The sequence below is a fragment of the Catharus ustulatus genome, chromosome 14 (genome assembly GCF_009819885.2).
Source record: "Catharus ustulatus isolate bCatUst1 chromosome 14, bCatUst1.pri.v2, whole genome shotgun sequence".
NCBI lineage: Eukaryota > Metazoa > Chordata > Aves > Passeriformes > Turdidae > Catharus > Catharus ustulatus.
Genome location: NC_046234.1, coordinates 15,716,485 through 15,741,577, shown reverse-complemented (window position 1 = coordinate 15,741,577; position 25,093 = coordinate 15,716,485). Strand labels below are relative to the sequence as shown.

Genomic DNA, 25,093 nt, shown 5'->3' with positions numbered 1-25,093 from the left:
ATTTCTCCATGGAAAGGGAGGTCAGGAATTGGCAAGGGCTGCCCAGGGAGGTTCGGACTCCCCATCCCTGAGGGTGTCCAAGGAAGGACTGGAGGTGGCACTCAGTGCTCTGTGCTGGTGACAAGGCGGGGATCGGTCCCAGGCTGGACTCGATGCTCTCGGAAGCCTTTTCCAGCCTCTCTAATCCCGGCCCTGCACGCCGGAACCGCTCCGGGCCCTGAGGGGAGCCGGGGATGGAGCCGTGTGGGGATGGAGCCGTGTGAGGGCGCGGCCGGCAGGGGGCGCTCCGGGCCGTGCCCGCGGGCGGGGCTGGGGGCGTGGCCGCCGCTGACCCCTCCCCGCTCTCCGCGCTGTCCCCACTGCCGCTGGCGCCATGGTGAAGATCGCCTTCAACTCGCCTTTCGCCCTCAAGGATGAGCCCAAAAAGGAGGCGGCCGAGGCGCTGGTGGCCGACAAGGTGCGGGCACAGGGGTGTCCCGGCCGGCGGCGACGGCGGGTGGAGCGGGGCGGTGTGAGGGGGGGCGCGAGGAGACGGAGCCGCCGCCATTTTCTCGCGGCCGGGGGAGGCGGCGGCGGCCGCGGGGCTCTCGCTCGTGTGGCGGCCGCCGCTCCGCGCCCTGCCCGGGGCTGAGGAGCCGTGAGGGACCGCGGGGCCCTGGTGCCGCGGTGCTGTCCCTCTCCGCAGCCCTGTCGCGGTGCGATGTCCCGTGACATCCCCAGGCCAGCGCCGGCACCGGGTGTTTATGTCGAGCTGGGCCCGTGCCAGCGCCGCGTTTCCTGACGGCGCTTTAAAGCTCCCAGCTCGGGCCTGGGAAGCGCAGGGAGAGCCCCCCCGGCGCGGGCAGCGCTCCCGGCGCCTCCCAGGCAAACAAAGCGGGCTCGGGCTCGTCCTCCGCTCCCGGCGGCGCTCGGAGCCTCCCGGCAGCTGCGGTGAGCCGTCGGTGTCGCGCTTAAATTAAGAAACCTGCCATAAAGGGTTTTAAATAGAAACCCTGGCGAGCACCCTGTGGTTGGCTTTTGCTTCCCAGCGAGCTGCGCGTCGCTGGCTTGAGAGGAACTTTCCCAGTTTGTGGGAAATTTGTTTTGAAGGTGTCTTGGCGTTTTAGGCAGGTGGAGAAGCTCAGCCTGTAGGTAAATACATCAGTGGCTCTAGGGGAAGATGGCATGGACTGAATGTGTTTGCAGTCGGACTGTAAGAAAATTTTAAAAACAACAAAACTTGTGGAGTTGGATCTAGTTCTGGTTTTTTCTTCTTTTTTTTTTTTTCCTTCTAAGCTGTAATCAGGAAAGCAGCTTCCCAACCAGCCTACATAGCCTCACCTGAAATAGCCTTCCTTTGGAAGGAGAAGGGATGCAGAGTGATTTTCCTGCTCAGTGCACTCTTCTGAGCTGTCAGTTTGATGCGTGCACTTTTAATACAGTAGCACTCAATCACAGGATCAAAAGGAGAGAAAGCAGGAAAACAAGGTAGATAAAGGATTTTAAATTTGAAGGTGTCATTAGTCTGGCCAGTTTCTTGTAGGACAAACTCCTCAGCTACTCCTGAGGCAACTGTTTATACATCTATTTACTAGCCCTGTACTGTGAAAGCTCTGACTGGAATAGTTTTAGGAAACACACCCTTTTTTCTGTTCTCATGAGAGCTGCTCCTCTCAATTTGGAATATTCTGCCTGTTTGCACACATGTACGTGGGATTTTAACAACCCTTCACTCTGACTTCAGGGCTTGGAATTGCGTGAAAACATCAAGTTCATCATTTTACTCCAAGACAAACTTGTTGGAGTGGTTGTTAATGTCTTTTTTAGCTGGAATATTTGTGCAGAGCAAACAAGCTTAAAGGTTAATGTTGGCTGAAACAGCACAATAAGAGTCCCCTGGAGTATCTGCACAAAACCCTTGAGCTTGCAGAATATTCTCCCTGCAGCTTCTTTGGGGCTGTCAGCAGTGTTAAAACAAGTGATTTTTCTTCTTGTCTCTTATCCCTCGTTTGCTTTGCTTATTAAAAGCTTAGAACTGCATTTCCTTTGTAAGTTTTTGATGCCTTTTACCTGTTATTTTTGTGCAGAGGTTTTTGTAACCTGCTCGAACAAAATCTTGCTATTGTGTTCTCTTAGCAGCTCTGTCAACTCTTCCCTCTGAGGTTCAGCTGCCCACATTGCTGCTTAATATGCTCAAGTACCTTTTGCTTTGTTTGAAAGAGGTGCAGTGCAAGTGTAGCTAATTAGATGTCGACATCAGCCCTGCACTGGGATGGCTGCAGTGCCAAAACTGGTGCAGACTGGTGTGTTCAAGTAGGGACAGGCTGGATGAGTAAGGTGCTCCGAGGTGGAGGTGAAGGTGGGAGAACGTGGAGAGAACAGAATTAATCTCCATCTTACAGCTGCTTAACCCTGAAAGGCCATTCTCACCCAGTGCCACAGAAATGTGCCGTCATTCTGACTTGAAACCGGGGTTTGGCTTTGTTTTTGTAGTTTGTTTCTTTTTTAACAAATGCTTCACATGCCAATTGTAGCAGCTTGTGTCCTGCTGAACCAACATTTTTGTGTTTGGAGGATGCGCGAGTGGAATGTGGGAGTATTGACTTTCACAAAACAGCTTGGGGTTTGTTTCAGCACTTGCATAACTGATGGCTTTGACTTTTATGCTGCTGCATCTTGCTGAGCATGGAAATATTGCAGCCCTGGTGATAATGCTGGCGCTTGTTGGGAGCACAGGTCACTAAATGTGTTGTGTTCTGCAGGACCCAAATAAAGAAAGGCCAGGAAAGCTGCTGTGCCCAGCCCAGCTGCTGATTCTGGGAACACCTCAAAGGAAAAGATCTTTCACTGTGAAATCCAATTTTCTTCCTTCCTGACTGGGACAAAGAGCAGATCTTGAAAGCAAGCTATTAAATCCTGGAGTCAGGAATCATTAAAGGGACATTCTTGACCAAATATAGGGGTTATCTAAACATTTTGGATTTGGTGGTTGTTTTCGTGTTTTGTTTTTTCCTTTTAAAGACTCAAGCCCAGTGTGTGATTCCAGGAGGGAATGTGTATTCTGATTGTCTGGTATTTCAAAGCACTTGAGCTGTTCTCTTCACTTGGCTTGCAGCTGGAAGTCTGGGAAGGTGCTGCAGCAAGGGGAGGTTAAATTTTCTTTTCACACACCACCTCTGCCTTTGCTGTAAGGATTGCACAACTCACCACCACCTGAGAGTACTTTCCTGTGGGTGCAGTCATCTTTGAGAGGACATTGGGTGGGGGAAAACAAGCTGCTGGGCTAAAGGGAGAAGTTTCAGGCTGTTAGAAACAAAACTTCCTGGGATTTGGGTAGGAGAAAGGTTATTTTGAGGCTGCAGGGTAGGATGTGCCACAGGGACTTGGTTTTATTTGGCATAATTGGAAGCTGTGTTTAAGCTGACGAGTCACTTTCTTTCATAATGGACTTTGCTTGTGCATGTTAAAAGTTCCAAAACCTGGTGACTCGTGTCAGTTGTCTGTTCCCCAGCCAAGAGACAAAGTTGCATCCTGGCTTCTTCTGTTAATCCAGCTTTGGGAGGAAAAGTGATGTTAATGCACGTGATAGCAAGAGGAGGAGGGGAAGAGGCCTGAAGACACTCTGTGCCTTTAATGACCTTGATCTGCAAATCCTGCTTTTTGTACAACAGCGTGGCTGCAGCACAGGATCTTTTGTTACAGTGATTTAAGTTTCATATGTCTCAAATAGTTTCTGGACAAAAGTTTGTCTAGAAAACATCCTCTAACTCAGAAAGTACTTATGGTGCTGTTTCAAAACTGATCTTAATCTGATGCAGTAACCTTTCATGTGAGCGTTTTGTTTTATGATGCTGACTTGCAATTCCCACACCTAGAAGAAGTAGGAGATGCTGGATCAAAGTGCAACAGTCGATAACAATTCACTTTAAATTCAGAGCAGCTGCCCTTTCTCAATTCTCCCTTTATTGTTTTCTTAAAAAGGACCCAGAAGTTGCCACACACAGGGGCGAAAACTCATCTGGAAGATGTCTCTTAACTCTGCTGGGCCTGGCGTTCATCTTGGCAGGGGTTGTTGTGGGTGGAGCCTGCATCTACAAGTACTTCATGCCAAAGGTAATCTGAGAGTTCTTTTTTATTGAAACAGCATTGGTTAAAAAAAGTATAAATGGATTATCACTAGACTGGAAAGATGATGAGGGCACGACTGTGTGACAGAGCCACGCTCAGTCCCAGCAGCCTGAAGTGCAATGTTAAAGCTGAGCTGTGATTTGTGCTTCCCTGCCCTTGCTGGTGTCCCAGCACAAGGTGTACCGTGGGGAGATGTGCTACTTTGAGAACGAGGCGCGGGAGCGCGCGGTGGAGCCGTACTTCCTGCCCATCGCCGAGGAGGCCGACATCCGCGAGGACGACAACATCGCCATCATCGACGTGCCCGTGCCCAAGTTCTCCGACAGCGACCCCGCCGCCATCGTGCACGACTTCGACAGGGTCAGTGCCAGTGCTGCTGCTGGGGGCGCTGCCCAGCTCTGCCATCGCCTGCAGCCCTTAAAACTCGCTGCTCCTCTGCTGTAAGCGTGGCACAGCTGACCCTGTGAGCCCTGCAGCAGTGGGATTAACTCTGTGCTGGTGGTGCAGTCACTGAGCTGTGGCACAGAAAAATGCATGTGTAGTTTTGTTGGTGCCCATGGGATATCTGCAAGTGCCACTTGCTGTTGGATCAAGAATCCCATGTAAATAGAGAACATTAAGGGATTGAGGACTCAGCAAAATGTAGGTGGGAGACCTTGGAGAAGGGCATTGAAAAATCACTTCAGGCAGCTGAACTCAGAACCTGACAGTGCTGTGGTAGTTGCATGGTGTTTCGCTAAGGCACAGAGGAGAGGGTGGCTTTCATTTGGCTTTTTTATCAGAGTTGTGTTGATACTGTTAACATTTATCCTCAGTCAGCTGTGAAAGCTCTCGGAGGTTGGTTGTAAATCCAGCCTTGGCAGTGCAGATAGAATAAACAGATAATTCGACTTGCTGCAGTCCTTGTGCTCAGTGGCAATGCTGATGAGATTTTTGTAAGGACCAACACTTTTCCTGAAGAACTATTTAAAGGGAATCATTGTTTGTCAGCATCTGGATACCTTTTGTTTGCACTGTGCTTAATTAGACCTTTTCAGTTATGAGATCATACTCCCAAATACTTCCTCTGCGTTAGTACAAACTGTACTCCTTTACAATTATGGCAGAAGCTGCTTTTATATTCAGCTTTCTCTTATCTGAAAGTTTTTTCAACCACTTGGTTTGCCAAAGGGGTAACAGTTCAGTTCTTACACTGGGCAGTTCCTGAGTGCATCACTTTTGTAGTAGCTGTGAGTGACCTCCAGCTTTTTTAGCTTGCCTTGCTCCTGGTGGAATTGTGTGCTCCTAATGAAAGGCCCCCTGACTAATTGAAAACTTGTTTTTGAAACAGCTCTTGACAGCGTATCTCGACCTGCAGCTGGGGAACTGCTACGTGATCCCGCTGAACACTTCCATAGTCATGCCTCCAAGGAATCTGATGGATCTCTTTGCCAAGCTGGCGGTATGTGGGAGCTCTGCTGCTGGCTTCTGCTGACAGCCTGCCTTTTGCTAAGAGTGCTGGGTGCTGCTCCTGAACTCCAGGCCCTTGCTAGAACAGTCCTCCCTCCATCAAAGTCCATAATCCCCTGGCTCAGTCACTGCACTGAAGTTAAGGCCAGCTGTCAGTGTATATTATGTTGAGTAGATTCATGCCTAATGCTCTTATTAATACCTGGCTTTATGAGAGCTGAAAGCAACCAGCAGATAAGGTTAAATTTAGCTGTTAGAAAGGAATTTGATAAAGCTCCAAATATCATTGAAAGCCTAAACCTGAGAGTTACTCCCGGCAAGCTCACTCGCCCCGTGAGGGTTTTGCTGAAAAGAACAATGTGAACTTGTTCCCCAGTTATTGGCACTGCAGTTATGAGATCACCACAAGCATTTGACTCTTCAGTGACTAAAACTGGTGTTTTTCCAACATGATTTATGGGTCAAATTGATAGAGCTTGCTGCTGCTTCCCAGTTAAATGCAATACTTGGCTATCATGTGTCAAATGGATTTTTTAAAAAAATCATTGGCTCTCTTACACCTGGTTCTAGGGGCCACTGCTCTAGTTTAGCTTGTTTCACTATTTTTTTAGCTCCATGAAGAACAAGCTCTAAGTGTATGTCTCTGCCCCTGGTTTTGGGAATTGGGGGTAGGAAGCTGTTTCATAGTTCTGGGAGCATCTGGTGAAGCCTTTTGTAGGTTGCCTTGCATTTTTTTTATTAGAAATACATTGCCTCAAACCTGGAGTCTTTCACAATATTTTGTTTCTCTTTTCGCTGCAGACTTTGTGTACAGATAAAACTGACCAGGTTCTATTTACATTTGCTTCACATGAGGTTAATTGTGCTTTGTTTGGGTGTAACTGCAGCTGTTTGAAATGGCCTCTGTCAGTTTGGAACTTCCCTGCTATGACACTGGATGAGCTCAGTGTATCTTGGTATTAAAAATCAGCAAAGCTGAACTTTGCTGCTTAAATCCCTTCCAGAGCAAAGAGTGAAATGCAGTGGTTTGAACCTTCAGGCTTTGTGTCTTCCAGACTGGCTCTTACCTGCCCCAGACGTACCTGGTGCGTGAGGAGATGGTGGTTACAGAGGAGATTGACAACGTGTCCGACCTGGGCATCTTCATCTACCAGCTCTGTGTGGGCAAAGAGACCTTCAGGCTGCAGCGCAGAGACCAGATCATGGGTGAGCTCCCCTCAGGAAAAAGCCACTGTGTTGTTTAACTAGGGAAGGGGTAAATACTTAACCCTGGGAAGTTTCTAATCTGGGGAATCTGTTCAGCAGAAGTTGAGGCTGTTCCTGGCCCTGCTGGTTATTTCCTCTCCCTTGATGTTGAGTGTGAAGTGCCAATTGAACACGCTGAGAAAGTTTTATTTACACTGTTACAGGTTACGTGCCCAAACCACATTTAAGTCTGCTTCTATTCCAGTTTTTGGTTGAAGTTATAAGTTAGTTTGACCCCAAAATTCGTATAATCCATCAGATAAAGTGAGTCTCTGTAGGCACAGCTTGTTCTGTCCTTGTCCTATCTAAAGCTGGGTTACAGGAGCACCAAATAAAAACATTTTCTTCTGCTTTTACTTGCTCTGAAAACAAAGTAATTGAACAGTGAGCTCCGGACATCCCAGACTTCCTCCCTGAAAGAGGAAGGACACTTCAGAGGAACTGCTGAGCTCTGGCTCTTTATTGCCTGTGTGCTCCTGTCACCCCTGGCAGGGACTAAGCTGAGGTGGCTGTGCTCTGACCTGCTTGGATGAGGCCTGAGGGCAGGAATCTGATGCTGTGAATTTTGTTTCACTGCAGCTCAAAGCATTTCATATTTTCTGCTCCCACCAAACACAGTGAGCTAACCCTTTGTCAGTGAGAGCCTTTCAGAATGCAAGTGTTTGGTTTGTCAGGACTCTGTGCTCTTGCCAAACTCTTAGGCAAGAGTTTCCTATGCCCAGTTGCAGCATCAGGAGCCACATCTGCTGCTTGCTGCACACAACATCCTGTTGTGGATGGGAGCAAGGCTCCCTCTGTGGGAGCAGCAGAGGGGTTCTGTGCAGGGCACATGAAGGAACACTAAATGCTGCCCTCATGGGAGGCAGAGGCGTGTGACTGAGCTGTTGTGAGAATGATTTTTGGGAACAAGGCTAAATTGACAGCTGCTGTGTCTATAGACAGCTCTGTGAAGAGTGTTTATGATGTTCCCTGAAATCATCCTGCTCTAACATGTTGTTGACATCTTAGCTGCAGAGTAAAAGATTCCTGCAGAGAACTTGCACAAAAGGATTCTGGTAAATGGAAAATGTTTCCTGGTACAGCTGCTGTGCTGTAACTCTCCTTGTTTGCCTGTGGAGGGGAGAGGGTGGGAAATCTGATCAAACTGAGGAGAAAATTGTTCAGGGGCAAGTCTTGCCTTGCCCATCTCATTTCTAGCACACAGTGTACGAGCCGTGTCACAGAAATGAGAGTGCAGTGAATAAACTCCTGGAACTTCTCTGGAAGAGTCTTTTCATCTATTCTCATTTAGCTAGTGCTGCCTTGGCTCTGAGCTTTTTTGGAGTTTGTGTGTTCAGCTGTTAGATCAGACTGACCTCAGGTGCTGTGTCAGTTCCCTGGAGCTGTAACTTGGAGGTGTGGGAGAAACCCAGGGTGTTGTTAGGTGGGCTCTGGAATTTCACCTCCATGCTGATTTGAAAGACAGCCTGGATTTCAAGTGTTTATAACCCAAAGCAGTGCCCTGCTGAGCTTGGGTTAAAAGCTGGTGCTTCTCTTGCTTGATTTGAACAATTCCCTGCTCATTAAACAAAGTAAATCCTTCTGGATTATTGCAAATGGAAGTGACTGAGGAGAGCAGCTCTTTGATGGTGGGATTGCTGTGCTCCTGTCTCTTACTGAGCCACAGCTGATACAGGTGAACTGCCTGGGTCAGCCCCAGTGCTGGCATGTCCCAAAATAGAGAAAATCACTTTAATAGTGTTAGGAAGAACCAGAGTGAGGTAAATCCTCCCAAGGTGAAGTGCTCTGCAAAGCACACCCTGTGCAAATGCACACTGGTGAGGGATTTGGGGTGGAAAACACCCCCAGATCAGGCTCTGGTGACAATTCCTGGCTGGAGGAACACTGAGTGACTGTGTGGCAGTGATGGAAGTGGCAGTGCCTGCTCTGGGCTGTGGATCCCTTCACTCAACCTCTTGTCCTCTCTCATCCCCAGGTGTGCAGAAACGGGCGGCAGAGAACTGTCACTCCATCAGACACTTTGAAAACTCCTTCGTGGTGGAGACAAAGATCTGTCAGCAGTGAAAGGTGACAGATGGGAGGTGACCAGCTCACACCTTCGTGGAGAAGTCAGCATTAGACATCGACTTCTGCAATTAAACCGTGCAGTGATAATCAGAAGCCTTATGCATTTTCTGTGTATTGCTTGTATTTCAGAAGACAAAGTCACCATTTCAGCTTTTGTTGATCCTTGGTATAACTTTTTAGTTGTCTCATGTAAAACTTAAATTTGAGTAAGGTTTTTTTTTTTTTTTTTTAGAAGGCTAATATCAGTTTATCTGTTGAATGTGTTTGATTTAGTGTAATCTGGGAATGGCAGAAAAATATATATATAAAAAAATGTTAACCAGTTCCTTGGCTGGAACCAGTTATGTTCACCTTAACTTTCACAGAATGATTAATATTAATAATCTGTGGTTTGCACATCTTGTGTAGTTCTGTAGAATAGCTCTGCACTCCGTATCCTGGCTCAAAAACCTTCCTGATCTGGCTCATTAAAGGTTTATTTCAACGACCATGTGTGCAGCATGTAAAATCCAAGCTCAGTGATCAGAAACCTTTAACACTACCCTCTTTCTTTTTGTGCAATTACTGTATTGAATTCGTATGTATATTTGGAACCTTCCCTGAGCTTATGTTGAGTTCTTCTCCCTTAGTTTGGTTTTGTGGCATTTAGTTGTTAGATTCTGATAGAGTTGCTCTTAAAGCTTGTCAGTATTTTTGGTTATGACTTGGTTTATCCTGTAACTTCTATTTCCAGGGTCTGTTCTGGTATAGCTCACTTGTGAACGTGACTGTAGTTGTAAACTGAAACTACGTGGGCTTATATAAAACTTTTTAGATCAACTTTTTATGAGCAAGTAGCATTACTGCTGCAGTCAGAGCATTGTTCCCTTTTTTTGGAAAGCTGCAGTCTAAAGAGAATGAAGAGTTAGTGTCCTGCAGTTGATAAACTCAAGAGTTTTATTAAGGGACTTTATATTGGCATAAATTCTGCAACCCTATAATAAATGTTTCTCTAAAACTTTGGTGTTTGTGTCGTGTTTGGTGCTCAGAGGTGAGGGGGGTGATGCTGTGGGCCTGAGGCAGTGTGCATTGCTCTTCTCTTACCCCTCTTACTTCTTGAGCCTGTGAAGCTGAATTTCCTCTTCCTGGTGGTGCCAGACAAGCTCGAGGAGCAGAGGAAACACAGACAGCTCTGTCCAAACTGGATCCCCCAGGGCAGCACTGCGAGGGCAGGGTGTGTTCACAATTCATTTGAATATTGCTGGTGATGAGGCTGTGATTGAAGGGTTGCCTGTCCCTGGGGGTTAATGAGGGGCTGCTCAGGGGTTAATGAGCCCTGAGCTTTGCTGGAAGCTCAGACAGGAGAGTCCTGCCCTGAAAGTGCTGGGGCTCAGAGCTAAAGTGTTGCTGAACCCTTGTGGCTTTTCTGCATTGTGCAGCTGGAAGGAAAACAGGATTTCAGCACACAGAACAGGGGGGAGGGAGAGGTGCCTGTAGGAATTGCTGCTCTGTCAGTGCTCAGAAAACTGCAGGAAAAAAGAGAACACAAGAATTTTAGCACAGAAACTAACACAGCTCTTCCCCCAAGGATGTGTCCCAAAACCAGAGCTTTGGCTCTAAACTAGGGTGTGTATTTCAGTAAATTGAAATACATAGTGAAATAAAATGCTGTAGAAAGCTCCAATTCCTGTCACTGTGAGCCAGTTCCCTTCACTCACAGCTGTTACTGAGACAAGCAGCTGAGCTGGGGAGTTTTTCCTGCAGAATTTGTGTTCTTGGACAAGGGGTGGTTTCCTGCTCTGGACTGGCTGGGGGGATAACCAGGATGGGTTTGGGTTTTTTTTTTGGAAGCCTTGAGTGGAGTTGGAGATGTGTTGGTTGTGGAGAGCAAGAAGCACCTGCTTGTAGCACTGAGGTGTGATTTTATGGAAAATAAACCCCAGGAATTGTTCTTTCCAGCTCAGAGTGTCTGTGCAGTGGATGCACCTCCAGCCAGGAAAGCTGGAACACTTTCTGTACCTTTGGAACAAAGTGAAATCAATTCTTGAAGATGTTATTGGACATTCCAGGCAGGGAGCCAGGGCCAGGAGGAACAGATTGTTCTCACCTGCTCTGAGGTGAGCAGGGAGCTGGGTTTGGTCCCACCACTGCTCTGCTGGCCTTTGATCTATCCCTAAGTGTTTTAGGCTGGGGCTGGGTGTCCGAGCCAAAATATTGGAATTTTAAGGTGTTCCTGGCATCTTCTAGTGCTGTGTTTGGCTTTGAGCAGCTCCTGTGTTCAGCTGGGCTGGAGAAGCAGCAAGGAGCACGAGTTGGAGGAGTCCTTTGCACCAGCAGATGGCACAGGCAGCAAACACTTGGGTGTAAAGTGTGTGTAACTGGTGAAAAGTGGGTGTGTTCACCCTACAGCAGCTTTTCAGCTGTTTTACCAAAATCAAACCCAAAAATGGTTTGATCAAAGCTTCATCCAGCTGGTGCTCAGTGTTTTTGCTTAGTTTTTATCTATAGTAAGGAAGGTTTTTATAACAGAACTAACCTTGTAAAAGCCTGATTAAATCTGAGTAGAGCTGCACTACAGCCATGGGTGTGGTGACTGAAGGGTGACACTGCCGGGATGAATGCAGACTCGATTACTGTAAGAGCTTCATTTCCATCTGTGTTTACTGCAAAAGCATCCTGTGGGCACGGGACAATCAGCAAGATCTCTGCAGGGACTTTGAGCAGCTTCCTTGGGGGAGCTGGCAGTTTCATTTTCTGACCCTACAAATTCAAAACCAGATGTAAATTTTAAATACCTTTATTAATGTGAAGCTGGCTGTGCAGCTCTTTGGGTATTTCCTCTTCCAGCATTGCATGCGAGTTCGTTTGGGGTTTTTTTTTAATCAGAAAAACACGTAAGAAATAGTTATTGAGAACACAGTGGATTTTGGTTCTCAGAGATGCTGTCAGCCTCTGCAGAGCCTGCTGCTCTGTGTGACTGCTGAGGTGTGGGTGGCTGTGGTGACAGACTCTTCCATTCGAGTTTGTAATGGTCTAAATTAGAACTTCAGTCTCCTCCAGGCTTACTGTTCATTAAAAAAATCTATAAAAATTGAACTTCTTTGCATATATAAATATATTGAAATGAAGATCTGGAGAGGAAAAAAAATATGGATAGTGTGGAGACCTTTGAAAGACACCCTGAGGCCTCAGGCTGGTATGAAAAGGAGCTTTAGCACCTCAGACTTGATAAACTGCTTGTCTAAACCAGGCTTTTGTGGCAGTAAGCTCAGCTCTGTGGTTGCAGAACAGCGATGGCAACGTCACCTCCCATCCCCAGCAGCACTCCCAGGCTGTGCTGGGGGACAAAGAGCCTGTTGGGACTGGACTTTGTTAGTTCTTGGAAAACTCCCCAAAATCCAGCTGTGCTCAGCAGAGTCTGGGGTGAGCAATGGCTGAAATCTCAGCACTGAGCACCCTGGAGCTGAAGAGAACCCATGTCCCTGAATCCCAGGATGTTTGGGTTGGAAGGGACCTTAAAACTCATCCCATTTCATGTCCTCCCACGGGCAGGGACACCTTCCACTACCCCAGATCCCATCCAACCTGGCCTTGGACACTTCCAGGGATCCAGGGCAGCCACAGCTTCTCTGGGCACCCTGTGCCAGGGGAGAATTCCTTCTGTAGATCCAAATTTCCCATCTTTCAGTGTGAACCCAATCCCCCTTGCCCTGTCACTGCACTCCTGGTGACCATTCCCTCTCCAGCTTCCTTGTAGCCCCTTCAGACACTGAAAGGTCTCTTCTTCCAGAACCTTCTCCAGCAGAACAGCCCCAGTTTTCCCAGCCTGCAGCCCCTTTACAACTTGGCCTCCTGTGGACTCATTCCAACAGCTCCACATCCTTCTGATGTTGGGGACACCAGCACTGCAGGTGGGGTCACAGCTTTGCTGTGAGAAAGGGGGTGCAGCCCCCAAAAGCTCCCCTTTGTGGCTGAATTACCCCCCTGGGAGGGCTGAGCTCCAGGTCAGCCTTGGAAGGATTAAAGCTGCTTTGCCTGTCCTAATTCCAGGCTGGGTAGGGGATAGGATAGCTCTGCTGCCAGCTGTGGCACAGAGCCCAAATGCCAGCACTGATTGAAGCTTCCAGGCTGCCACCAAAATAATTACAATATGGATAATTACAGTAGCATTATTGCATTAACATTATTTCTTCATTATGAGTATATATTTGTGATATTACCTAGGCAATAGGATGGGTGGATTTCCTGTCTTGAGAGTAATTAGAGGCTCTCCACCTGCCACTCCACCTCCCAAGGAAATTAATTCTTACAGTTCAACTATTCTGTTTACTTGAATGTATTTTCTCTCTTTCTGTGCTGTGACAGCCCTGAATTCCACCTTAAGGGATGTGAGAGTGAATTTCCTGTCTGCAGACTCATTCTCACTGTGGATGGTGGTTTGTCTCTTGCAGAAGTGTTTGGGTTCTTCTGAGCTGCTCCATTTTAGGGCTTGTTGATGTTTGGAGCTGTTGTGGGTTAAATCCATGGGTGGACACCTGATTCTGGAACAAGGAACTTCCTTCCCACAGACCTAATCCCTTGGTGTGGAGCGCAGTGCTTTTATCCTGGAATGAGAGTGTCAGCATGTGGGATTCATCAGGAATGGATCCATGGATGGAGGAGGTTAAATGGGATATTGGGAAGAAATCCTTCCCTGTGAGGGTGGGCAGGCCCTGGCACAGGGGGCTCAGAGCAGCTGTGGCTGCCCCTGGATCCCTGGAAGTGTCCAAGGCCAGGCTGGATGGAGCTTGGAGCACCCTGGGCTAGGGGAAGGTGTGCCTGCCATGGCAGGGGGTGGAATGAGATCACCTTAAAGATCCCTTCCCACCCCAGCCATTCATGGATAATCCTGCATCTCCCACCTGATGCCCCCAATTCCCTTGGGAGGGAAAGGCTGTGCAGGGTGTTTGGTCCTGTGTGGTGATAAATAATTCACTGCTTCAGATTCTCTGCCCTTGGTGGTCGTAGCTTTTGTCATCTCATCTTCTCAGCCCTTTGCACTAATTAATCCTTATTTTTTTTAAATAAGAGCAATGTAGAAGCCCCACTTCAGACCCCCCTTCCCTTCCCTGTCACCCAGCCTGAAGCTGGCAGCAGTTACAGCTTTGCCTCCTCATCTCATGACCCAAAAAACCCCAAAGAGGCGGGAGGATGAGACTTTCACACAGCCCAAGGCGACACTTCCGTGGTGAGCGGGGCTGTGCTGCTGCTGCTGCTGCTTTTGGAGGGGCACAGGAACAGCTCTGTGCTTATCTCACCCAGCTGTGCCTCACTGTGAGCTGCCTTCCGTGGGGAGGAACCCTCCTGCTGCCCTCACTGCTGATCCCTGCAGGATGCTCCAGAGCCTTCCTCTTCCTCTCCCCACCCATCCTCAAGGGTTTGCTGTGGTGAGGCTGCTCTGGTGGAGGTGCTCAGCAGGGTTTGCCCAGGATTTCTGCCTGCTGGGGCATTTCTCAGGCCCTGTTTTCCCCCTGCATCAAGAGCCTTGATGAGGGAAAACCAAATTTGTAGCTCAGGGAAAAGTGAGCTCCAGATCATCACAGCCTTTAGCATCCCAGAAGGGTTTGGGTTGGAAAGAACCTTTAAGTCCATTGAGTTCCAATCCCCTGCAAGTTCATCTATCACTAGACCAGGTCCCTAGACAGAAATATTTTGTGTTTCTCCAACAAATATCCCATTTGCAGATATATTGGATATCACATGCATTTATCCTTTTGCAGACCCATACATCCCAATATTTGTTGTTTCTCAGTGGAGCTTTCTTTCCACAAAACCCTTCATTATGCTTTCTCCATACAATTTGATTTCCTTGATTTTTTGTATTTTCATTTATATTTTCTTTGAAAAAAAGCCCCAAAACTCTCTAGTGCTTGAAATCAAGATGTGTCCTCTCTGCAGAGCTGGGATCTACAGCACAGCACGTCTCACCAGGGTTTTGAGTCCCTTTTGAGACTCTTGGGCTGGGGCAGATGAACCCAGAGGGAGAAATTTTGGATGAAGGAGCTCAAGGAGCAGCATGACACCAATGTGGGCAGTGCTGCTCTTCCTTTTGGGTTTGGGTTTGCTGCTTTAGAACTTTTAGGCTGTTAAGCAGCAGGAACAGGCTGGGCTGTGAGCTTTGGTGGCTTGTGTTGGTTCATTTAAATAAGAAATTTCTCATTCAAACAGAACCTCACAGCTCTGACTTTCAGCTTCTGTTTCACTCAGGTCTCTTGGGAACTTTCTCTACAGCTCTGCAGACGTTTGTGTGACCACAGGGAGTTACCCTGCCCTTAAATATCCACTGTCCTGTGACTGCATTTGCCCCAGATAGTGGCACTGGTCACAGGACTGGTGATCTGAGAGCATGAGGGAAACGAGTCAGCCAGAACAGGAGCTTGGTGGGTTAAATCCTTTAAAATCAGTTTTTTCCCTTGGGACCTGTGGGAGTACAAGTGGGGAGACAAAGGTGGACATTGTGGGTGGTAAAAGCCATGACCTTCCATCAGCTGGAGCCTCACCAAGATATTCCCTTTTCACAGCTCTGCTGGGCCCCTGGAAGGTGGGAGATGAGTGCAGGGAGTGATTCACTCACAATTCCTTATGGCACTCGCTCACATCAGTGTGTTCATCCTGCCCTGGCTGCTGGCTTGCACTTCTCATTTTCTTCCCTGAACTCAGGGGGAAGAAGAGTAGGAGTAGAAGGAAACTTGGGCAAAATGGTGTCAAAAATGATTCTCTTGATGGCTGGAGCTCAGCCTGGTGGTGACCACAGAGGTACCTGACCTCCAAGGAGCTCCATCCCCCCTCCCTGTAACCTCCTGGTGGCACCTCTGGGTGGCCCAGACACAGCTCTGACAGGGTTGGTGTGACCTCAGAACAGGAACAGAGCTGAAATCAGGAACCAGAACCGAGCCTTCCCCTCTGAGGCAATGGCTTTACTACATTTTATCTCTATTATTTTGTTCTCATGGCTTTGCATAACCAAGTATTTTTTTCTAAATCAGATTTTTTTTTTGGCCACAGCTGTAGATCACGTAGATGAAGCTCTCAGAGTTTATCACCCCAAAGGCTGTAGCTCCTCTGCCCTGACTTAACTGGCAGCATGAACCAGGCACTGCCCTGATGGACCCAGCTTGGTTTTGGTCATGATATTTATCAAAACATCTCTGACAATATTTTAGCTTTTTATTTTTGTGTTAGATGGGGTGGGCTCACTCTCTGGAGGTTTTTTTCCAGTTATTGAGGTCTGAGGAACAATCCAGCAGTGCCAGGGGTGCTCTGTGGGTGCATTTGCACCCCATGAGCTGGGGCTGAGGCTCATTTTTAACAGCAAAGTGAAAAAGGAAGTAAAAAGTGCAATAAAATGTGTCAAAGCTGCCTTAACCCCAGCGAGAAAATCTAAGTTACAGAGAAACGGGGACTCTGCTCGGGGTGTTGAGCAAGCATGTGACAAACAGCAAATAAAACAGTGCTGGTAAAAGAAAAAATGTGTGAGAGCACAAAAATTCTGCTGGGGTAAGAGAAGCTGTAATCAGCCCTTTTCATGGCAAAAAAAAAATTATCTTTGGGATTCGAAGGGAAGGGAAGGGAAGGGAAGGGAAGGGAAGGGAAGGGAAGGGAAGGGAAGGGAAGGGAAGGGAAGGGAAGGGAAGGGAAGGGAAGGGAAGGGAAGGGAAGGGAAGGGAAGGGAAGGGAAGGGAAGGGAAGGGAAGGGAAGGGAAGGGAAGGGAAGGCTGTGTTCCTGCTGCTGTGCCAGCTGACACGTGCAAAGGCAGCTCTGAGTCTCAGCATGCACAGACAAAGCCCCAAGGAAGCTGCTGTGTCTCTTGTCACGGTGCCAGAGGCAGGGAAGATGAGGGGGATGAGAGGTTGTGCAGCTGCTGGGAGCACAGGGGAGGTGATGGAGCAGGGCTGGAGCACACCCAGATCTCTGCTCCCCCCTGACCCTGCCACCCTCACCTGTGTGAGCAAGGCTCCCAAAACTCCCTGCTCATTCTGGACAGCTCAAGCTCCCCAAGCATCCATCGCACCACCCCTGAGCTGTGCCCTTGCCACAGTGGCTTTCCTTTGGCCCAGCAGGAGTTAAACCTGGTTCTGTGCCCTAAAGGCACCTGAAACCTCAGCACAGAGCCAGCCTGGTGAGGGCACTGCCAGAGACCTCAGAGCTTTGCTGCTCAATGGAAACAGTGCCCTGGGAGGGCTGCAACCAGAGGAAACCCTTCCTGCAGAACATTTTGGGGTTTGGGGTTTTTTTCCTCTCAGTTACATTCTCATTCAGATTCCCATCCCAGTGCTGCAGACCAGATTATTTCAATTATTTTAGAGATTCACAGAATATTCTGAGTTGGAAAGGACTCTTAAGGATCATTGAGTCCAGCTTGTGGATCCTGAGACACTAAAAATGCAGGAGCATGGCAAAAATACCCATGGCATGAAAATCCACCTGCACCAATTAATGTAAGGAATATCTTGGTTCTGTAGTTATTGGTGGTGATGCCTGGTGTTCCTCCAGTCCAGGGGTTTTCCTGATGCCCTGATGTGCCAGAACTGATACCTGGAAAGGCTGGAACAGAGACTAGGCAGAGCAGAAGGGATAAAATAGGAATTTATTGAGAGGATGCACCTTGGGCACTGCAGGAGCCTGGCTGGGGCTACACCCAAATAAATCCAGGATGATTCCAGTCACGAGTTTTACACTTTTATAAATTTTGGTTCATCCACACATTGGGGTAAATTATCCAACCACAGCCCCAGACTGTGAAGTCTCAGCCCCTGGTTTGCCCCTTTCCCTCGCTGCTGTTTCTGATTTTTGGTACCAGCTGTCCTTGATTCTCTATCTAGAAAGGAATTGTTTTGTCACTCCCCTGTGAAGAGAACTTACTAACACCTAACATGAAGTTTCAGAGTTACACACTAAGCAGCAGAGATTCTAAAAAAATGTAAAATCTAAAACCCAAGGCATCATTTGCAGCATCCCCAGGGGTTTGTGAGACCTCAGTGGTCCCAGCAGATCCCACCTGGAGCAGAGGTGCCCTGGGGGAGGGCAGGACCTGTCCCTGCGTTCATCTCCTGTCACCAACCCCAGCATTGCACCAGCTTCCTGTAAAAAGAGATAATTCACACTCATTTGAATAAACCCCGCTGCTGTGGAGGGGGGGAAGGAGCTGCTGCACCCACAGGGTTTTCTGGGTGGAAAACTTCAGCTGCTTGAGGTTTCTGTGACTGAACAATTTCTGAACTTCTGACTCTGCTTTATGTAACAACTCCTTCTCCTCAGCAGCTAAAAGTGATTCAGGTCCCCTCTCATGGGTGCCAAAAAGGACAGGGGTGGGCTGGGTTCCTGCAGCTGGAGGAATTCCTGCTATCCTGGGAAACCTGTCCCATGATTTTTCTCCCCAAGAAGAAGAATGAAATAATTTCAGAGAAGCAACTAAAATGTTCTGCAGGTGCTCAAGAGGCATCAAATCCAGGTGCTGCCACATGTTTGTGTGTATTGGTGATGCAGGGGGGAGAAGGAGCCAAAAATTACATTAAAAAAAACATTTTTAGAAATTATTATTTTATTATATACAACAGAAAATACAAAAAATAAATATTTTTTTCATCACTGTGAATTGTGCTTTGTGGTTTCCATGAATTATCAGTGCTTGCTCAGCCATCAGGCACTGGCTCAGATTCCTGTAGGGAAGAGGTGGTGGAGTTTTCTTTTATTATATAAAAAAGCTTTTGAAAAAACAAACTTCTTGTGTTCTGACACTCTCTGGGCTTCACATCATTTTCCTGCAATGTGTATGTCCCTTATATAAATTATAAACCAACATTTGCATAAATAAAAAATGATACTGTCACAGTATTTTACATCTCCAAATGTAACGTTTCCAATGTTCACAAGAAAATAACATTTTACTACAAGGTGCAAATGAAATATCAAAGTCAAGCCCAAACTCTCTGTGGTTTGAATTTAAAGCAAATATTATTTTAAAAAATCCACCTTTGAGCCTTTCTTCAAAATCTCTCATGGCACACTTTGCTTCCAGAGAGTTCCCATTACAGCAAAATTTGGAGAGGTTTGGATCCTCTGTTGGATCCTGCTGCTGTTGATGGGGAGTGGATGTGATGGCTGTGGGTCAGCTGTCAGTGAAAGGGAAATAATTTGTCCCATTTTGGGTGAAAAGAGGATCTGAAAAGGCTTGGTGGACACCTGGCTTGAATAAACACCCTCCAAGCACCACCCCATGGCTCAAAACCCAAGGCATGGCTTTAACCCTTGGCTTTGCACCCAGAAGTGGGAACTGATGGCAGAAAAATAGTGTGTGGAAGCTTCACTGAGTGTGTGATTTGGGGTGAGGGCATTTGCTGCACCCCCAAACGAGGCTTCATTGATTATTTAAATGGGAAATCCTTTGGGGCCACCTTCTGCTCCTCAGCCCATGCTCAGCATGGCTGGAGCAGCCTCTGGGCACCCTCTGGAGAATCAGTCTCTGCTGAATTGTCTTGTGCTTCACAAACTGAGAATGTTGTGGCATCCAGAACTCTTCAGGATGCAATTCTTTCTGTACAGCAAGACCCCAGAATCTTTGCTGTTCCTCATTTCTCACTGACCAGGACATGGCTGGGTGACAGCAGGGCATGGTGTCACCTCTCCCATGGGTCTGTGCCCCCTGCTTTCCATAGGAAATGCTCCTTTTTATATTCAGTGAAAATCTGCACCTGAAGTGTTAAACCAACAAATTTTTGGTCAGGTTTAGATTGTTTTGTTTTGGTTTTTTTTTGGAGGGGTGAGGTTTATTTATTCAAACCCTCACCAAAAGCAGAAATTTGAGTTGTTCTCATTGACCTGAGAGAAAAAAAATCGTGCCAAAAACCAAAATTTAATGACTGTTGGAAATGCTGGCAGCTCTTTGGGAAGGGCAGCTGTAGCATTCCGTGGTGTCCTCCCCCAGCAGGTCCCTGGAGAGCTTCCTGCCGTAGCTGAGCTGCTGCAGCTGCACGCTGTCCTGCAGGTCCTGCCGCGACAGGCGCCTCCTGAACTCGTCCGTGGTGAAGTAGTAAATGATGGGATCCACACAGGAGTTGAGGCTGGCCAGGCACAGAGCCACGGCGTGGAACACCGAGATGGGCACGCAGCCCGCCCGGATCTGCCCCGTCTTCACGAAGAAATCCAGGGGGAAGCTGATGTGGTAAGGGGCAAAGCAGATCAGGAACACCAGGGCGCACGTCAGGATCATCTTCAGAGCCTTCTTCTTCTCGCCCAGGTCCCGGGAAGCAGAGTGCCTCTCTTTCAGGGACAGCATTGTCTTCCAGGAGCAGTAGAGGATGATGAGCAGGGGGGTCACGAACCCCACCAGCTCCCCCAGGGTCATCATGGTGATGGAGGTGGGCAGGTCCAGCTTCTTGATGGGAAGATCCACGAAGCAGGAGTTTGTGTCCTGCTGGTGCTGCATCCTGAGCAGTGGGAAGGGCAGGCAGCCCACACACACCACCACCCAGCCCACGATGCTGATGTAGACATCACACACACGCCTGCAGTCACTGAATTTGAAGGGGTGCATGAGGAAGAGGTACCTCCTCACGCTGATGCACACCAAGAAGTAGATGCTGGCGTACATATTGACGTACTTCAGGTAGAAGCAGAGCATGCAGAGACCTCCTCCGAACTCCCACGTGCCTGTCAGGTAGTAAAAAATCCTCAGGGGCAAGGACAGCACCTGGGACAGGTCAGCAATGGCTAAATTGATCATAAATATCACAGCCCTTTTGGTCTCTCTCATGTAGCCATAGAAGACCCACAGGGCCAGGGTGTTCCCGATGAGCCCAGGGATCAGGATCACCGTGTAGGTGACGGCGTAGTAGGGTTTGAGGTCTGTCTCATGGCAGTAGGAGCTGTTGTTCATGGCTGTGCTCTGGTTCTGTGCGTCATAACTCGTCCATCCCTCCTGTCCTGCAGCCAGGGTGGCCTCAGCACCCAAAGGGATCCGTGTGGGAGGCTCCTCTCACCAGCTCATCGTGGGGGTTTGGCATGGGGGGGGTTAATTCCAGCCCTGCCCTCCTGCCCTGCTCATGCTCTGGGGTCACCTGCAGGATGGGCAGGAGGGATCCACACCTGGAAAAGCATTGCTGTGTGCCCAAGGGGATGATTCCTCACTGGAGCTGTGTCCCTGTCACCTTTTGGGTGGCATTTCAGCCTCTTCTCTGAACACAGGGGTTCAACAGGTGACGTGGCTCTGCATCTGGAAGACAGAAAGGTGCAGTTGGAGCGTTGTTGGGAGACAGGAGGAACAGAGCAAGAGTTACAGGAGGAACAGAGCAGGAGTTACAGCAGATCTGGAAAGAGCAGGAGCATCTCTGTGTGGCTTTGGTGGTGATCAGCTCTTCTGCTGCCCAGCAAGCACCACACTCTGTCCAGAGGTGCAGAACCACCAAGGAATAAATAGAAGTTATGTTCATTTTCTGCTGCACACCTGGGGGTGTTGCTCTTCCTGTGTCCCTCCCTGGGGATATTTCACCTCCCAAATCCCTCAGAACACTCCCACCCTGGGACAGAAGGAAATCCGCTCCTGGTGTAACCCATGTGCACACAAACCTTTCCCCCAGTGCAGCCACCCTGTCATGGGGTGGAGGTTTCACCAAACCAGGGCCAGCTTTGTGATTTCACTTCTAAAAACAGGACATGAACCATCCCTTGCAGAGCTACCTGCGTTAGGTCCAGCTTGGCTTTTCACAGCTGCTTTTTCTAAGCCTGTCCTCGCCCATCGTGCACATCTGGGGCTGTTGGTAATACCAGAACTGGTACTAAGGAGGCTGGAGGTGGATTTTATTTAAAATTTCAGGCCAAACAGGTGATGTTATCTGAATGTGTCAGACACAAAAACCTCAGCCAAGTCTGATAAATTCAGAGGAAATTTGGATTTCTGCCCAAACCCTCTCAGGTTTGCCTTTGGCTTCCACATGAGGAGTTATCCTGCAGGTCTAAATGGGAGAATTTTGTAGGTACAAACCCAGGTGCCAAAGGCACATTTACTTACTTTAAAATGTTTTAATTTTCAAATATAATTTTTAAAAATTTAAATTTTACAGGTACAGTATCTGCTGCAGTCCCTGATGGTTTTTTTCCAGTGCTTAGGTACAAAATGTGGACACTTATTAATGATGCTCAACACCTGCTGGTGTGATGAAACCAAAACTTTAAAGTACTTGTGAGTGGAAACAGAAAATCTGCCACAAAAGGAAACATGTTTGTTTTAGTAGTTTCTCTTGCTAAGGAGACTGAGATGTCTTCCTTTCTTCTAAAGAGAGAACATCTAACTCAAGCAGTGGATTAAAATAGCTTGTGAAATGATCCTGTTATGCTTCAGCAGCAATTAATAATATTTCTATTTTAACAATTTTTCTTATCAATTTAAACTCTTGTCTCTCCTCTCCTGTTGTCAGGGGCTCCTGTCACCCACTCAGAAAAGTTCAATCATGCTCCTTTTCCTCTGGCTGCATTCCCAGGTGGGAAACCCACCTGAGCTCCATCTCTGGGCCATGGCACACACAGAGGGAAGGACAAAGTGCACCCCCAGCCCTTCCACACGTGCACATCTTGTTTTTCCTGCTGCCCCCAGCTCCTGCCCTTCCCCATCCCCAGCACACAGTGACTTTCCTGGAACTCCATTCCCTGCTCCCTCCAGCCTGGCCCTGGGGCAGGGAGGCACTTGCAGCACTTTCTGCCTGTCCTTGGGGTCCCCAGGGTGCAGCTGAAGGTGGGGAGCAGCGAGGGGGCTCAGCCAGGGCTGTAAAAACTCAGCAATGTGAGAAACGACACTTTGGAAATCCCAAGCAGCAACATCACAGAGTTCAGCCCCTCGTGCTGTGCAAAGAAAAACCCAACAGGATGCTAAAAAAATCTCCAGAAAGAGGAAATTTGGGTTTGCATGCTCTGTGCTTGCTTCCCCCTCCCTGCGAGGGGGTGGGTGAGAGACTCTCCACAGGCACAGCCCCTCTCCCCCTGAACTGCTTTCCCCCTGATTTTCCCATGGGTATCCCCAAATCAGCCACACCGGGGCACTGGATGAGGATTTGTGCCTAATGAGTCAGAGCAGCAGGTAGGAGTTGCAAGCAGCCTAAAATCAGCCTGTTAGAGCTGGGTCCATCCTGGGTAAAGCATTTCCATGTGCTCCACGAGAACACCTGCAGGGCTGGGCTGGGGGCAGAGTAGGGTAAGGGCTGCTCCCCCAGCCTCAGCACAGCTCATCACCCTCAGCAGTGCTCAGGCTCCTCCTTAGAGGTGTCCAAATCCCTGGGGTTTAGCCCACAGCAGCTCCTAAACCCAGCTTGGGTGGGGAAGAGGATTTGAGAGCAGCTCCTGGTTGGGCTCAGTTTTTGAGCACTGCCTCGTGCTGGAACCCAGAGCTGGGATCTGCCAATGCCTCTGCTCCTCCCTGGAGCCAGCTGAGGGACCAGCCTGGATGGATCCCAGAGCTGGGATCTGCCAGTGCCTCTGCTCCTCCCTGGAGCCAGCTGAGGGACCAGCCTGGATGGATCCCAGAGCTGGGATCTGCCAATGCCTCTGCTCCTCCCTGGAGCCAGCTGAGGGACCAGCCTGGATGGATCCTCCACCTCCTGCTCCTCCTGCTGGGCTGGGGGTGCTCAGTCCCCTCGTGTTCAGTGTGGGGATGTCTTTTAAGAACAATAAAACCTGTGCCAGGGGTGCCAGGGGCACAGCAGCAGCACCCTGGTGTCCCCTCTCACTTACCCTGCTGGGGGAGCTGGGCTGGGCTGGGCCTGGCACCTCTCTTGTGTTTTTTCCTTCTTCTCCTCCACAGCCTAAAATAAAAGCAGAACATGCACAGGGGAAACATCAAATGGAAATTCAGTTTCCTGTGTGAGTGATGGAGGGGTGATGGTGGCTCTGTCCCGCCAGAGGGGCCCTGTGGGGAGGGCAGAGCTGGCCCAGGGTGGCCTGGGCTTCTCCCAGTGCCCACTTTGTTCTCTGGCTCACCTGAGATGCTGCTGTCCTCCTTTGGCAGGAAGTAGAATTTACAAAGTATTAGCAGAAAATACAAATGTCAAAACCAGAATGGTGTGTGGGGTTGGTTTTTTGTTCTTACAACAAATGACAGAACAAGAGGCTTTCTGCCTTGAAGCAGTTTCCTGGCAGATATTTGGGATTTATCTCTTTCTTCATCTGAGCAATGCTGCCCCTTGCTGTGCTAACTAAATTCCAATAATATGAAGGGAAAAAAATTAAATGCTCTGGTTTAATGCCATGTGAAATACTCTGATTTTGCCTTTTAATCCTTTGCAAAAGCTCTTGTCCTCCTTTGTTAATATTTATCCTGGTTAAGAAGGGAAAATAACCCGGAGCAGCAGTGCTGTGTGTCATCCTAATCCCCCACCCTCCTTCGCCCTTCCTGGCACACCCTGATGCCCCTGGGAGATGTTTCTGGCACCAAAGTTGTGAGTTATCCCCCAAACCATCAGCCCCCAGCCCCCAGGGATGCTCAGCCACGTCCCTGTGCTGGGATAACCCTGCCCTCTCCCTCCCTGGTTCTTGCAGTCTGATGGAAATTGGCCCATGGAAAAGCAGCGTGGTGCCACTTGTGAGGAACACTTGGGAAAATTCATGGGACAAGTAGAGGGAGACAAAGCCAAGGGAAACGTGGAGCAGTGGGAATTGGGTCAGTTATCCCTGTGCTGTAGTGGGGGTGAGGCTGTGTGCCCTCAAAGGGCCCTTAGAGACAAGTCCCATCCCAGGTAGGGCCGGGTTTGCCGAGGCTCAGGATCCCTGCAGTTGGGTTAATCCTTAAATCCAGCTGCTCACTCAGTGATGGCAGAAAACACGGCTTGAAACCTCAAGGCTGGGTGTTTCAGCTTCAGCCATGCCCTCCTCTCGGTCGGATGCTCAGAGCATCCCATGGGCACACCCAGGAGCTCTTCAATAAATGAACTATCACCTCCTTAGGCTTACCCTGCATCTCCTCCCTGCTGCCGCTTCCTCTGGGAGTCTCCAGCTCCGTGGTGAAGGCAGGACCCCCCTGGCTGTCCCCGGGCTGTCCCATCCCCTCTCACCACCCCGCGCTGAGCCGCCCCAAACCCACCGCACCAAACCCCAAAAGGACCCAGAGGAACGACCCGAAGGTGACAGGAACGCAGCAATTCCAGCCCTACCTTTGCTGTCCCGGAGGCTGTGCCCGGTGTGTGTGCAGAGGTCCCCAAGGCTCGTCCCTCCCTCGCTGAGCGA

At 48.8% G+C, this 25,093-nt stretch overlaps 2 protein-coding genes across 2 annotated transcripts; one reads left to right on the top strand and one right to left on the bottom strand.

Annotated features, from left to right (window-relative positions):
* Nucleotides 1-317: 317 nt before the first annotated feature.
* ITM2A (integral membrane protein 2A) lies at nt 318-9,869 on the top strand. Its single transcript, XM_033072469.1, has 6 exons — nt 318-457; nt 3,961-4,092; nt 4,279-4,467; nt 5,438-5,548; nt 6,612-6,762; nt 8,777-9,869. The coding sequence occupies exons 1-6, from the start codon at nt 374-376 to the stop codon at nt 8,863-8,865; spliced, it is 756 nt and encodes a 251-aa protein (XP_032928360.1). The 5' UTR covers nt 318-373; the 3' UTR covers nt 8,866-9,869.
* An 8,623-nt stretch (nt 9,870-18,492) lies between these two features.
* GPR174 (G protein-coupled receptor 174) lies at nt 18,493-21,093 on the bottom strand. Its single transcript, XM_033072427.1, has one exon. The coding sequence runs from the start codon at nt 20,760-20,762 to the stop codon at nt 19,740-19,742; it is 1,023 nt and encodes a 340-aa protein (XP_032928318.1). The 5' UTR covers nt 20,763-21,093; the 3' UTR covers nt 18,493-19,739.
* Between the last annotated feature and the right edge of the window lie 4,000 nt (nt 21,094-25,093).